Below are 15163 nucleotides of genomic sequence, written 5' to 3' on the forward strand. Positions count from 1 at the left end.
GCCTGAAAGACCATGCATTCGCTTTTTTTTACATTATACGTTAACCCGTGACTGCGGGCGTAGCTTTCACACATGCTTAACAATTTTGCCAAGCCACAAACAGAAGCACTGAGCAACACCATGTCATCTGCGTAACTGATGTTGTTGAGACATACTCCGTCAATATGGCAACCAACATGAGTGGTGCTAAGCGACTCTATCAGTGCGTTGACATAAAGGTTAAAGAGCTTAGGGGAAGTTAAGCCCCCCTGTCGCACGCCGCACTCTAACCTATATGGCTGCGAATACGTTTCGGACCATCTCACGACATTGACCTGGTTTCGATACCAATATTTGAAGATCCTAGTAACTTCTTCGGGCAGTCCGGTGTCTTTCAATTTCTGCCATAGGATATCGTAACTTACCAGGTCAAATGCCTTGCTAAGGTCCAGAAAACACGCATAAATAGGCGTTCGTCTGTCCGTATAGTACTTTACAGTTTGCTTTAAACATAATATGGCCGACTCTGTTGATAAACCTGGCCTGAAGCCAAACTGATTGTCGTGTAGGAGTATATGTTTATCCAGCTGGATGTTAAGCAAACTGTCAAGCACTTTCGCCACAACCGCGGCAAGTGAGATAGGCCTGTAGTTGGCTTTGTCAGATATGTCCCCACCTATATACCAATAAGTACCTATACAAATTTATAAGCAACTGTAAAGTTGTAAGTAGCACCTACCTACCACGAAGTAGATATCTAAGTAGGTACCTACTATCTATCTAGTATTTCATGTGTGTTTTAAAATTAAACGCTACCAGTCTAAAGTTACAGTAACCCAGGTGGTCCTTGCAACCTCTTTAATTTTTTATCCGACCTCCTTGCTCGCTTTGGGCTGTACGATCAAGTTCCTTCGTCTCTTTCACCGCCACACACCGCGCCTTTTTCACTTGAATGACAGTTGACAGTTCTCATCTGCAAAATGGTGGTCCAATAGCTCGGACGAAAAATCAGATGGACTTGACAGACGCATACCCCTAAAGGGACAAAAACAATTTTGGCAATTTTATGGACAACTCACGCTTGACCAAAAAATTGACAGCCAAAATTAATTTCACAACATAAGTTCAGTGCCTAACGCTAAAGGGTCCCTAAAGAACAGTTTGCCTGTAGGTATGTCATGGTTTTGGATATCCCCATTAAGCTATCCCAGTCAAAAACAGACAGACAAACAACAAAGTGATCCGTTCCGTTAAATAAGGGTTCCGTTTTTCCTGTTGAGGTACGGAACTCTAAAACACATTGTATGTTCTGTGCTCGTAAGTTCAGGCTGTTAGATCATAATATTCCTATCCTTTTACCTTTTCATAGAACAAAAAAAATTGGACCTCCATGGTTTAGTTTAGACTAGGCTGTTCGATCAAGTTCCTTTGTGCCTACAGCTAAAGGGTCCCTAAAGGACAGTTTGCCTGTGTATCTTATGGTTTTAGATTTCCCCATACAGCTGTCCCAGTTAAAAAAAACACATTGTAGGTACGAGTATATTCTGTGCTCCTAAATTCAGGCTGTTCGATGATATTCCTATCCGGACTTCGTCTGTGTTGGTGTTAGCTGGCGGGCGTGCTCTGCTTTTTTGGAGTGTTTTTTTGTTAAAACTGACTAGAAAGCGCTCTAAAGGGGTGCCGTGCGTATGTCGGCAAGCGCCGGCACAGACGGGGGCCATACTTGTATACCTAGTTTAACTAATTTGTTACAAATAACTACAAACTTGACATTGGCTAATCTTTGTAAAGCCAGACAAGAGAAAAAAAAAATATTTCTATCCTCTTCCCTTTTCATAGAATAAAAAAAAAATTGACCTCCATGGTTTAGTTTAGGCCATGGACGTATTATACTATCTCTATGGTTTAGGGTTTAGGCTGTTCGATCAAGTCCCTTTGCCACACACCGCGCCATTCTATTCCGCTGGAATGACAGTTGACAGTTCCGCAAAATGGCGGAAGGGCGCGAAAACGGCGGGAGATATAAAAACAATGGCGGAGGCCGGCGCGGGCGATATGCAAAAATTTAGCGAAAATAAAATACAGAAATAAAAGGGAATAAATAAAATAATAAAAAAATATAAATCCTGTCTTTTTGTTTTCCGCTGCTCGGATGGGCTCTCGATGTAAAAAAGCGCCCGCTTCTAGACAGCCCGTCACCCGCTACGGGGAGAAGGCGCGCACTGACATTTCCAAGATTTCATTTTTATTAAGCCCCAGCATAAAATAAAGATTAAAAAAAAAGATCCGTTGCGTAATGTTTATGTTATGTTATCAAATGTTTATCAAAACGTATATTTTTGTAATGAAATTATTTTTGAAGGTAACAATCTAACGCCTCGATAAAGTCGCTGAGTGAAGGGGCGATCCTCTTTGAAGATGCCCGAAAAATGCAACCTTTCTCTGTGCGATGGTCATCATTAGCTTTCAGTTACAGTTAGTTGTTTTCAGCACCTCAGCATTTAAGACAAAATGATTCCAAGAGATCTTAAAATATCCATCGGAGTGCTCACATTTCAAATGCTTGTAACTGTTGACGCTGTCATTTCATGGAGTCAAAAGCTCGCCAACCTTCAACCATGTCTTGTTTTGTCATCGCAGCGCATTTCGAACCTTCTCATCTATTACAACTTAACTCTTGCCTGTGATCTCACCTGGTGTTAAGTGATGGTTCACTCTTAGGTGGAAGCGGGCTAACTTGAAAGGCAGGGTAGCAGTTTTTATTAAATCCATTCCCAGTTGAAACAGTTTTGATTTGATGTGATATAAAAACAATAAAGTACAGTTGGCAGTTTCGCCTTTCTGCCGGTCGGGCGCCGTATTTCAAAGTGGGCAAAAGTACGTTCGCGCTATAACTACGTAGGCGCGCACAGCGCGGGACGCGGGCTTAAAGCCGAGCCGCCAGTGCGGACGCGAAGCTATGACAGGTTTTTTAAAATAAAAAATAGCAAGCAAACGAGCCGGCGGGTCACCTGGTGTTAACTGATTACCGCCGCCTATGAACATTTGCAGCACCAGAGGTACCGTCGATGCGTTGCTGGCCTTTCAGAAAGTTGGTCCGTCCCTTGAATAACCCCATGTTGTAATTTATTGGGAACCCCACCAGTGGGAGCTGATTCCACAGTTTGCATGTGCGAGGAAAAAGGAACTGGTACAACGGCCCAATAGGTGGTCGCTATTTCATAAAAAACCAAGCAAAAAAATTTGAGGGTAGATTTTTATTATTCAGATACAAGTTAGCCCTTGACTGCAATCTCACCTGGCGGTATGTTATTATCATTACAAATCACTTGGTGGTATGGCTTGGCCAGTAGGGTGGTAACTAGCCACGGCCAAAGCCTTCCACCAGACAACAAACTTACACAAGAAAACTTTGAAACCAACTACCTTTGACGGTGTCCCCCTGGACTTCAACATGGTGTTCATTCAAGGGACGAATCAATTAATTTCTGTAAATGCCGGCAACGTATTGTAGGTTCCTTAACTGCAGATGTTCATGGGCGGCGGTAATCACTTAACATCAAGTGACCTGCCTGGTCGTTAACTCGCTATTTTTATACTTAAAAAAGCAAGCAAAAATGTAAGAATGGTAGATTTATTCTTTGTAATATACCCAGAATATAAGCCATCACAAAACCAAAAAGCTCTATTCCGACTGAAATCTTTCAACTATGATAAAAACAAAAACTAGGCAATAAATAAATTCCTCATTTCGATGGAGCTCTAGCTTTATGTAGAGCAGCGCAGCCGACCGTCGCGCAAGACAAGGACGGAGAATAAGACGAAGGGTTGCTCAGAGACCAAGCAAGTACCGAGTTTATCCGCGCCGTCCTCCCTACACTCCAATACCGTCCTACATAGGCGTGCGCGTCTATAAAGCACCGCATTTAAAATGTACGCCAGAGAGATAAGGAATTTATGCAAGAGTCGCTTATTCCTCTTTACCCGTATAATATTGTCATGTGTGTTATATATCAAAAAATCAAGAATTTTTCGCACTATAATTCGGTATCAATTTGCAGGTGCTACATTCTATAATTGAGCGGTAAAAAGCGTTCGAAATTTAAACCAGAGGTGGAATAATTCCCTGCCTCTAATACGGTACTTTATGAGAACTTCGTAACAATAGCAGCGAGGGGGGAGAGGCGCGTCCATCAAGTACGGGGTACCGTTGTTCGGAGCTCGAGAGATAATAAACTGGCTGCTTTATGGACGCGTTGCCTAGAGAGGATATGCCAAGATAACAGTAAGTTTCGTACGGCCCTGTATAGTATAAGTACAGTTAAGTAGGTATATCTATAGTTTTTTTAGCGTCTTGGACTAGGATTGACGTCAAAAAAGGAACGTTCGGAAACCCGTTCGATTCTTCCTTTTTTTAGAACATTCGAAATTCGAACGTGGAATTCGGATTTTAAATTTAAATAAAAGAGAATAGAGTCAGTGATTTTGTTTTCCTAAATCTAATGGCAGATATTTTAGAATTTAGAACACGTTTAGAATGCATTTCAAATGGATCTTTCGAAACTTGTTTGATAGGTAGGTAGGTATTCTATTTTGATATTACGTAGGTAGGTAAGTACCTATCTACTGTACCTACCTCTTACCTACCTAGTTACATAAAGTTCATGGGTAACCAGTATTTTGCAATATAATAAACCTAACTAGGTATTATAATACCTACCTAGGACCTAGGTACTTACTAGGTGATGAGCGATTTAGTTCCGTGGATTTATTTCAAAAATCCCGTGGGAACTTTTTGATTTTCCTGGGCAAAAAGTAGCCTACCTAGGTAGGTCTGTTCATCTCCGAGAGATCAGCTACCTTGTACCTTCAAAAGCTGTTAAAATGCCAACGTCAAAAGGTACTTAAAAGACAGACAGACAGACACCTTTCGCATTGGCAGTAAGTTTTAGTATTTAGTACCGATATCTATCACCATACCATAGCAAAGCAACCGCCGAGTTTCTTGCTGGTTCTTCTCGGTAGGAACGGTACTCCGAACCAGTGGTAGGTAGATTATTTTGACGATTCAAAAGCACTTATGTAAAAGCTTTAATGGTGAAGGAAAACATCGTGAGGAAACCTGCATGCCTGAGAGTTCTCCATACCTACTGTTCTCAAGATGATTACAACGATTATACAAGGTATTTCGCCGTCCTAGGTGTCTTGTTTTGCCGATTCTGATTGCTTGATTCTGCCGGTAGGGCGGTGACTAGCCGCGACCGAAGGCCAGCCAATTTTTTCTCATTCATTATTAGAGGCAAGCGCTTGACCACAATCACACCTGTTGAAAATGATGTGGCCTAAGATAGGACGCGTTTACCTAGAAGATGCCTACTAGTATTCACTCTTGTTTTAAAGATACCCGGATTGTAGGATAACCTAATTGGTAGGAAACACAATTCGCGGAAGAGTAGGTATTCCAAACCTTAGCCATGCGAATAAGGAATGATGACGCAAAACTTTTTATTACACGCACATAAATACACATATTACACGCACCTACCTATAGCTGGAAATTCAACCCGGTATACCTCTACTAATAAGATGCACACCCCACACCCAGTGGCGTGCACAGGGTTCAAAACCAGGGTATGCAGTAGTTAAGTACCTACTTACAAGTCATAAAGGATAATGAGCATTGAGCTATTTCAATAAGGTAACTATTTCTTGTGTAAGCAGTGCTTTTATGCCTCTATGAGCTTCACGCCACTGCACGCATCGGTCGCAGTTTAGCATTGAGCTATTTCGATTAGGTAACTATTTCTTGGGTAAGCAGTGTTTTTACGTTTCTATGAGCTGCACGCCACTGACCCCACCACTGTGCCAAGAAGGTCTATTTATGATAACGGAACACGGACGAAGCCACGGTCGTCTGCTTGTATGGAAAAAGTATTAATTTCCATACACGACGGGTCGGACGCGACGCGCGTGCCTGATATTGTAGTGCGATTGTGAGGTTTTGATCATTGCTATTATTTTGGGTCCATACTTAATCTATATCCATACTTCCATACTAAGTAGTAGGTATTAATGTTATAAATGCGTCTATCTGCCTGTCTGTCTGCTAGCTTTTCATGACCCATCCGTTTGACCGATTTTTACGAAAGCTACAGAGATAGCTTCTACGTGGATACTTTTGGTACCCGAAAATCAAGAGTTCCCACGGGATTTTTAAAGCACTTAAATCTCATTCTTTATAAAATAAGTTTTGGGGAGTGCATATTTTATTTGGTAGGTACAGAGATGGACTATCCCTGTATCAAATAGATCTTGTATCTGCGATAGCAGCTTGAATTCTGTACTCTGAATCGGGACATAAGACTACTTTCTATCCCGAAAAATTAAAGAGTTCCCACGGGATTTTTGAAAACCTATATCCATGTAGACGAAGTTGCGGGCATCATCTAGTTCTTTTTAACATTCCGCATTCGGGTTCTGGTCTAAGATAAATATTCATTGTGAAAATCTTTGAAAAATCAATTACAGGAATCCGTGTCTTCCAGAAGATAATTCCTATAGGTACATTTCTTTATAGGTAGGTGAAAATATTAATTATCTTAAAATTGGTCAATCGCAGTATAATAAAATAGCCAGCGTCCACTCCACATTAAATATTCTATCGTTGATGTATTTTATTATAACATGCTACTTTTTACCTTAATGCTTTTAAATTAAGGAAGAAAATTGCATGTATTTCCAGGAAAAACTGTTAAAAACCTGTTCGACCTATTATACTTTTAGTACCTAGCTAACGTAAGTTTGACATAACATATAACTAAATACATGCCATTATAAGCTTTACACTTTTCATCACAAAGGTGATATTAGTATGTACTATATTTTGAAAAATCAAAATGAAAGTAATTGTACTGGTTGCAACTGTAGCCATCCCTTTACCCCTTTGGTTTCTACACGGCATCGTACCGGAACGCTAAAGGTGCCCACGCACTTGAACTGAACTGCAACTGAACTGACGCGACGCGCAGTTCAGTTGCAGTTCAGTTCAATTGCGTGGGCATCTTAAATCGCTTAGTAGCACGGCTTTGTAGAGTGGTAATTAGTAGCCACGGCCAAAGCCTCCCACAAAGACAAAAAGAAAGACAAAGACAAAGTCTAAGTAAGTGCATAATATAATTTTAAGTTAAAGTATAACACATAAACGAAATTCAAACTAGGTAGGTATTATAAGCAATTCCTTAGAATAATTTGAAATCTAGTAATTTTAGTGTAAGCATATCTAGGTAGGTAATTTCATCCATACATCGTTTTCAGGAGAGCAAAACATGAATACGATCGGCTGAGAATCTGAAACAAAATAATTTCAAATATAATATAATTTCAAAATAATTTTAAAATTTTAATAATAATAATTAATTTATTATAAAGGTACCTATATACCTAAGTAGGTACCTGCGTATCATTTTATGCGAGTCAAGCCAAGAGTGAATAGGCATCTTCTAGGCAAGCTCGCTCCATCTTAGACTGCATGATCACTTGCCAGCAGGTGTGATTGCAGCAGGTGTAGACTGTAGAGCCTAGCCTTCTCATTCTGAGAGAAGCCCCGTGCTCAGTACTGAGCCAGCGATGGGTTGATGAATGGATGATGATAGATACTGACCGTAGTAAATGCAGACAAATTGAGATCTGCGAAGTTGCATGCAGTCACTTTGCACGGCTTTTGAGACCTAGTTTGTAGAAAAAGCATTAAATAAGTTATGGAATATAATGTATTATTTTAATGAGTATTTTATTTTGAAGAATCCAGTCATTAGGTACAAATGAATCAAAAGAATTTATACTTACCTAATTAAAATGATCAGGACACTGCTCCGGATGGCTGGTTCAGCATCGTACCACCTACAGCTGTAGACTGCTTCACTTATTTGGACACTCTTAAAGATATCACAATGAATTGAATTTATATATAAGTATTAAGAGGGCTCTCTCCGTCACTCGTTTCCACTCGTTTCATACAATCGTAGTTCCGATTTCATTTGAATATTAAGCAACCTAAGTCCATGAAATTTTGCAGACATATTCTAGAAACTAATATCTATGTCTGTGGTTTTCCAGATTTCTGTTAAAATATTCGGTTTCAAAGTTACGCAGTCTTGAAAATTTCATACAAATTTTTGAGCCCCTGTAATTTTTAACCGACTTCCAAAAAAGGAGGAGGTTCTCAATTCGTCGGAATCTTTTTTTTTTTTATATTTTTTATGTATGTTCCCCGATTACTCAAAAACCCCTGGACCGATTTGGAAAATTTTTTTTTTGTTTGAAAGGGTATACTGTGCAGGTGGTCCCATATAAATTTGGTGAAGGTCTGATGAATATCTTCGGAGATGGAGAACAGAACTCCTCAATGGATAGGAGCAAATTGCTCGCGATCAGTGTAATAGCTTAGTAAACAGTAGGGTTTTAACTGGGCACAGCATATTATAGTACAGTGGGGCCACTAAAAATTGTGAAATAAAAAATTTTCAAAAGAAAAATAAAACCGACTTCAAAAACGACAAACACTAAAAAGTAAAAAATAACTTTTGTTTAGCTACACGTGTAATGTACCTAGGTATGAAGTCGGGCGAGCTTCACTCTTGGATTTCTAATTTTGTTTTAATATGCTCGCTCGACTTCATACCTAGGTACATTACACGTGTAGCTAAACAAAAGTTATTTTTTACTTTTTAGTGTTTGTCGTTTTTGAAGTCGGTTTTATTTTTCTTTTGAAAATTTTAAAACTACATATGTATAATATGTAGTGTTTTAGAAAAATCTAAAACACCACAGACACAGATATTAGTTTCTAGAATATGTCTGCAAAATTTCATGGACTTTGGTTGCTTAATATTCAAATGAAATTGGAACTACGATTGTATGAAACGAGTGGAAACGAGTGACGGAGAGAGCCCTGTTAAGTATACAAGTTCTGACATTATTAAAGTAAGCTCAAACTGATGGGTGGAGAAACAAAGTTCATCGTGCAAAGATGTTGCGTTATCTTCATCTGTCATTCTTACTATAACCATATCTTTTTTTAATCACACATATCTAATATTATAGACTATGATCCATGGTAATTTATATAAGTAAATGCGAAATTGTTCGTCTATCTGTTGTCGGTCTATCTGTCTCTGTCTGCAAATTTTCACGATTCATCACAGTTTAATTGATTTTGACTTTTGGTTTGCTACCCTGCCTCTAGCACGGCATCCAGTAATAATACCTATTATATAAGTAACTATAAGTACCTATAACTTATAAAAAATATATTTTACAATACCATTAATAAAAATGACCAAAAATCTTGATTGAATGCAATTTCCATTACTTACTGATGACATTAGCAGGTCGCCGAAGCAACAAAGCAGGAATACTTGCGTAAGACTCATTAGCAGGAACGAAGCGAACTTGAGCATTGTGCCTGTCTTTTGTACCACCTGTCCATAAACCATCAACTAAAATATCTAATAATATAAAACTGTAGTAAGTATTTATTATAAATTAAAGGAAATCGATAAAAATAACAGTTAGGTACTAATGAAAAATTGGTTGTCTGTAAAGTCGGTTTACTGACGATATAGTTGAACGTGACAACAAAGGCCGATTGTGCTTCTTTGTCGCTCGTTCCGCGCTCTCGCTTGCACTTCAAGCCTTACATGGAACGCCTCAGAGCGAGGTAACGCCGCATGAGTCATGTTTTTTCGTGCGTGCAGCCGGCTCTATCGAATTATAAGACGTTGTCACGTCAAAAATATCATTTAAACCACTGTAAGGCAAAGTTCCTCGATCGCTGGCTGGGTTACTTCGTTGAATAGCCAGCCGGGACAGACTAAACAATGTGCTGACCGAGGTAACTGCCAGCCCTCCGGTCAGCCGTGGATTCCGTGAGATGGGATGACGGGTTCTTAAAAAGACATCCTCGCCCCACAACTCCAAGAGGAAGGCGGAGAACCGTATTTGGTCGTGCTCTTGAAAACGCCTATGTCCAGCGGTAGACGCATACAATCTGATGGATTGGATTGGATTTGAAGATCAAAATAGGTTCACTTGTAGAAACTGAGATCATCTGAGATTGACATCAACTGTAAGGCTCTTTCATGTGACAAAATCTAGTAAAAGCCCAATCTTTCTGATATTTTTTGGTAAGTAAAGATCAAAGAGGATAAACTACATAATATACTTAATAAACTAGGTAAGTAGGTACCTACAAAACTCAGGTAGCTATATAGGTGCTTGGACACTTACCATAATGGTAAATCCGTCAAAGCATAACAAAATAGAACCGCTGATTATATTGAATAGCGTTGATTTTGAATACAAAATCTCCAGAAGATTCACCAATCTGAAAGTAATGTACCAGCATACATCTATGTAGGTATATAGAGTAAAGTAGTGAACATATGAAAAAGCGAACATATTATAATGAAATAGACGAGTCGGTGAGGGCATCCAGACCTTGCGTCTTTGTATGCCTACCCATGCCAAGTTACAGCTTTCTAGTACTAATAGTCTTTGAGCTAAGCCGCAGACAAATGGACATAACGAAACTATAAGGTTACTACTTTACTACAAAAAGGAGCAAGTTGAACAACTAACTCGATCAACTCCTGATGTTTTTGAACACATTTCCGCATATTCTTCCTTGTTTCTTCCGGCGAGGGACTTACGACGTTCTCGAGCTGGCGGCCAAGGATCCGGAAGTGCATCCTCAGAAACATGCAAAAAGCGTAAAACAACGTGTCTGCGGCGAATAAAAAAACACACACGATCACAGCTGAAAAACAAGACAAAGTTTAATATCTGGAACACGCCTATAACAAAATATGTACTCTAAAGTTTAGAGTATTTGTTTAGAGTATTTAACAAATACTCTAAACCTTAGAGTAGGTATTTGTTGTAGGGCTCGAATTTTGCACGCTAAGCATTGCGGGTTTGAAAAATACTAAATCACTAAAACTACAAAATAAGGCAATTTATTCATCATGGTTATTGGTATTGGATTGTGTTTAGATAGTAGGTATAATAATTCAGCAAAATCTTTGCTAGTCTTCTAGTTACAGCCTGTATAAGCGTAGGTGTCTAAGCGAAGACTTACAATGAGCCTAGGGCCTGGTATACTAATGCTGGGCTAGGAAGTCAACTACCAACTACATTTCTAGATCAAGAAGATCCTAATCCCTTTTGATTTAAAAATTCTAAAATTCTAAGACCACAATATATCCTAATTACAAAAATGATCAGAGAAAACAGATAAAACGATTCGTCATTTTATTTTTAATTATCCAATACGAAAGGGGGTATAGAAATTAGAAACTTTTTGATGGAAAGAAGAAAGATCTATACTTACTAGACCAAACTTGATGTACATACACTAAACTCCATATCGTAGTATTAGCGTACGCGTCGAAGAAATATTTGATCAGGAAAGGCAACAACAGCTTCACATTTCCCGTGTTATAATATTCGAAACTCATCCATATGAAAGGTTCACAACAAAACATAACGACTACCACCAGGGCAGCAAAGAAGAAACATGTGATTACCAATTTCAAAATTTTCTGTGTCACTATGACGATTTTTCTAACGACATCTTCCGATTCTTCTTCATCCGGTTGAATAGATCTAAGTTTTTGAACAGCTTTTTGAAAAGTTTGCTTGTTGAGAAAAAATGGCAATATCTTTGCAGTTCCCAATAAACAAATGGTAAAACATGGTGCAACCATCGACAGCTCATCCAAACCTTTACCCATCCCCATACCCTCCGCCAGCCAAGAGAACTCCCCAAAAACATCAGTAAAAAGCCATAATACATTAAAATAATATAACCATTTCATAAAATAATATTTAGTCTCTCCTAGTTCAAAGCCTGATATCATGAAAGCTTTTTTAGTTAATTCTATAGAATCATCGAATTCATCTTTCGAATTTAACTTCATTTTGTTTTAAGAAACGAAATAAAATATCAGATTTTAGATTGTATGTCAGTAAAATGTTAACGGTCTTTTGGAACTCTAGAGAGCTAATGTGAAAATACCAGTTTTACGTTATTTTAAAGTTGACGATACAAACAGAATTAATTACTAGGTTCCAGTGACGAAAAGGAATAATGAAATGTGTGTTTTATATTCCTTTTGAACTTTAAAATTCTCAATAAGCTCAAAATGTTTGGTATACTTAAGAGGGGTCTCTCCGTCACTCACTTCATACAAACGTAGTTCCAATTTCATTTGAAAAAGTCCATTAAGTTTTGCAGACATATTCTAGAAACTAATATCTATGTCTGTGGTTTCCCAGATTTCTGTTAAAATATTCGGTTTCAAAGTTACGCGGTCTTAAAAATTTACATACAAATCTTTGAGCCCCTGTAATTTTAAAACTACATATTTTTAGAAAAATCTAAAACACCACAGACACAGATATTAGTTTCTAGAATATGTCTGCAAAATTTCATGGACTTTGGTTGCTTAATATTCAAATGAAATTGGAACTACGATTGTATGAAGCGAGTGACGGAGAGAGCCCTGTTAAAAGGAGTTTTATTCAAGGCTAATAGATTTGTGAAAGTACCTACCATAACCTCATTAGCTTTGACGACCTCCCTGAGGCAGTGGTAAGCGCTGTAGGCTTATTAGAGGGAGGTCCGGATTCGATTCCCGGCAGCGATTTGGAATTTTATATTTTCTGGTCTGGTCTGGTGGGAGGCTTCGGCCGTGACTAGTTACCACCTTACCGGCAAAGCTGTGCCGCCAAGCGATTTACCGTTCTGTTACGATGCCGTGTAGAAACCAAAGGGGTATGTGTTTTATAAAAACTGCCATACACCTATGTTAGCCCACTTCCATCTTAGACTGCATCATCACTTTTCACCAGGTGAGATTTCAGTCAAGGGCTAACTTGTACCTAGGTATATGAAAGAATACAGTAGAGGTAGCCGTGGACCGTGGCAGCTCAAAAGGAGACGCTGCCTCAACCTGAGGCAAATTACGTGATGAGGCAAATTTCGCTGTGCTATTTCTACCGTCTAAGCGTGGTCTAAGCAAAGATATTCAGAAATGTCACCTGAACCTAGGTTCTGGTTCTAGGTATGTATCTAAGTTATGTTGGACCGAGAGGAAGTCAACTGCGAACTACACTTCTACAGATCTAGAAGATGCTAATCACTTTTGATTTAAATTGAAAGAGCAAAACGGACAAAACGATTCACCGTTATGTGGTTTGCCGACTTATGCCGGAACATCATTATTTTCCAATACGAAATTGGGTACCTATAGAAATTAGGAGTTAGAGTTTGACTAATGAAAGATGACCCTCGGCTTTTTTCCAAACTTTTTAGTGGGCAACCCTAAAACGTCGATTGACGTCATCCATTTCTTATTTAAGTATGACAATTTAATTTGATACTTGGTTTAAATTCGTAAAAGATATTAATACTAATTATGTTTTCTAAAACCATGGCTCTTATTAGCACATACATAGCTTTTAGGTATTATATTACGATTGTAAGCGATACGATATTATATCATTGGTTATGATTTCTGATTTTAACACAAAAAATGTTTCCTTTGATAATGAAACTGGAAGATATATCATTAGGGACGTCAAAGTGTCTGGGAATCGAACCCCCAATCCCTTGATGAGTTTTTAAAATCGTAGAAGTTTGTGAAACATCTTTTCACACATATCCGATGTGTGAAAAGATTTCTAATCTATAATGCAACATTTAAAAAATTAAATAATTGCAAGTATCAAATTAAGTTATTCAATTTTTTTCACTATAAGTTTGTGGATGCCCTCCGATTTTTTTTGCCGGGCGATTTCAGACTCATATTTCATTAGCCAGACTCTAGAAACTTTTTGATCGAAAAAAAAATATAGATTTATACTTACTAGACCAAATCTGATGTACATACATGAAAATCCATATCGTAATATTAGCGTACGCATCGAAGAGAACATATTGGACCAGGAAAGGGAACTTCAGCTTTACATCCCCCGTGTTATAATATTCGTAACCCATCAACGTAATGGGTTCACAACAAAACAAAACGATAGCCCCCATGGTAGCAACGAAGAAAAATTTGTTTACCAACTTCAAAATCTTCTGTGACTCTATAACTATTTTTCTATCGACGTCTTCCGATTCACCTTCATCCGGATGAATAGATCTAAGCGTTTGTACAGCTTTTTTAAAAATTTGCTCATTGAAAAAAAACGGTAATATCTTTGCAGTTGCCAATAAACACATGGCGAAACATGGTGTATTCATCGACAGTTCATCCAAACCTTTACCCATCCTTACACCTTCCGCCAGCCAAGAGAACTCTCCAAAAACATCAATATAAAGCCATAATACATTAAAATAATATAACCATTTTATAAAATAATATTTAGTCTCTCCTAGTTCAAAGCCTGCTGTCATGAAAGCTATTTTAGTTAATTCTATAGAATCATCGAATTCATCTTTCGAATTTAACTTCATTTTGTTTTATGAAACGAAATATTAAAATATCAGATTTTATGTCAGTAAAACACTACGGTCTATTGGAACTCTAGAGAGCTAATAAAAAAATACCGGTTTTACGCCATTTTATAGTTGACGATGCATCTACAGAATTAATTACTAGGTTCCAGTGACAAAAAGGAATAATAAAATACCTATGTGTTTTATATTCCTTTTCAACTGTGATGCATTTTTGCTTCCAAATTCTCTTAGCTGTCAGTAGTCGGAATGATTGGCATAATTATAATTAAAAGGAGCTTTACTCAAGGCTTTAGCTTTGCAAACGTGCCACACGTCATTGACAGGGCTCTCTCTGTCACTTACTCCATACAATCGTAGTTCCAATTTCATTTGAATATTAAGCAACAAAAGTCCATGAAATTTTGCAGACATATTCTAGAAACTAATATCTGTGCCTTTGGTGATTTAGATTTTTCTAAAATATGTAGTTTTAAAGTTACAGGGGCTCAAAGAATTGTATATGAAAGACCGCGGAACTTTGAAACCGAATATTTTAACAGAAATCTGGAAAACCACAGGCATGATATTAGTTTCTAGAATATGTCTGCAAAATTTCATGGACTTCGGTTGCTTGATATTCAAATGAAATTGGAACTACGTTTGTATGGAGCGAGTGACGGA

At 38.1% G+C, this 15163-nt stretch overlaps 1 protein-coding gene across 1 annotated transcript; it reads right to left on the reverse strand.

Annotated features, from left to right (window-relative positions):
* Positions 1–7257: 7257 nt before the first annotated feature.
* On the reverse strand, positions 7258–14560 carry LOC123865468 (odorant receptor 4-like). The gene is made up of 7 exons (XM_045906515.1): positions 13909–14560; positions 10618–10795; positions 10267–10363; positions 9354–9458; positions 7825–7913; positions 7640–7706; positions 7258–7326 (listed from the first exon to the last, which is right to left on the reverse strand). Exons 1-7 carry the CDS (start codon positions 14498–14500, stop codon positions 7273–7275), a joined length of 1182 nt encoding a protein of 393 aa, XP_045762471.1. The 5' UTR covers positions 14501–14560; the 3' UTR covers positions 7258–7272.
* Positions 14561–15163: the final 603 nt, after the last annotated feature.

The sequence above is a fragment of the Maniola jurtina genome, chromosome 5 (assembly GCF_905333055.1).
Source record: "Maniola jurtina chromosome 5, ilManJurt1.1, whole genome shotgun sequence".
NCBI classification, from domain to species: Eukaryota; Metazoa; Arthropoda; class Insecta; order Lepidoptera; family Nymphalidae; genus Maniola; species Maniola jurtina.

Excerpts from the sequence above, each read along its gene's own strand:
- LOC123865468 (XM_045906515.1), bottom strand. The coding sequence starts at position 14,500 with ATGAAGTTAAATTCGAAAGATGAATTCGATGATTCTATAGAATTAACT. Across the intron at positions 7,914-9,353 it reads GCGACCTGCTAATGTCATCA|AGTGTCCAAATAAGTGAAGC; the intron begins GTAAGTAATGGA and ends GATATCTTTAAG. Across the intron at positions 7,707-7,824 it reads GTCCTGATCATTTTAATTAG|GTCTCAAAAGCCGTGCAAAG; the intron begins GTAAGTATAAAT and ends TCTACAAACTAG.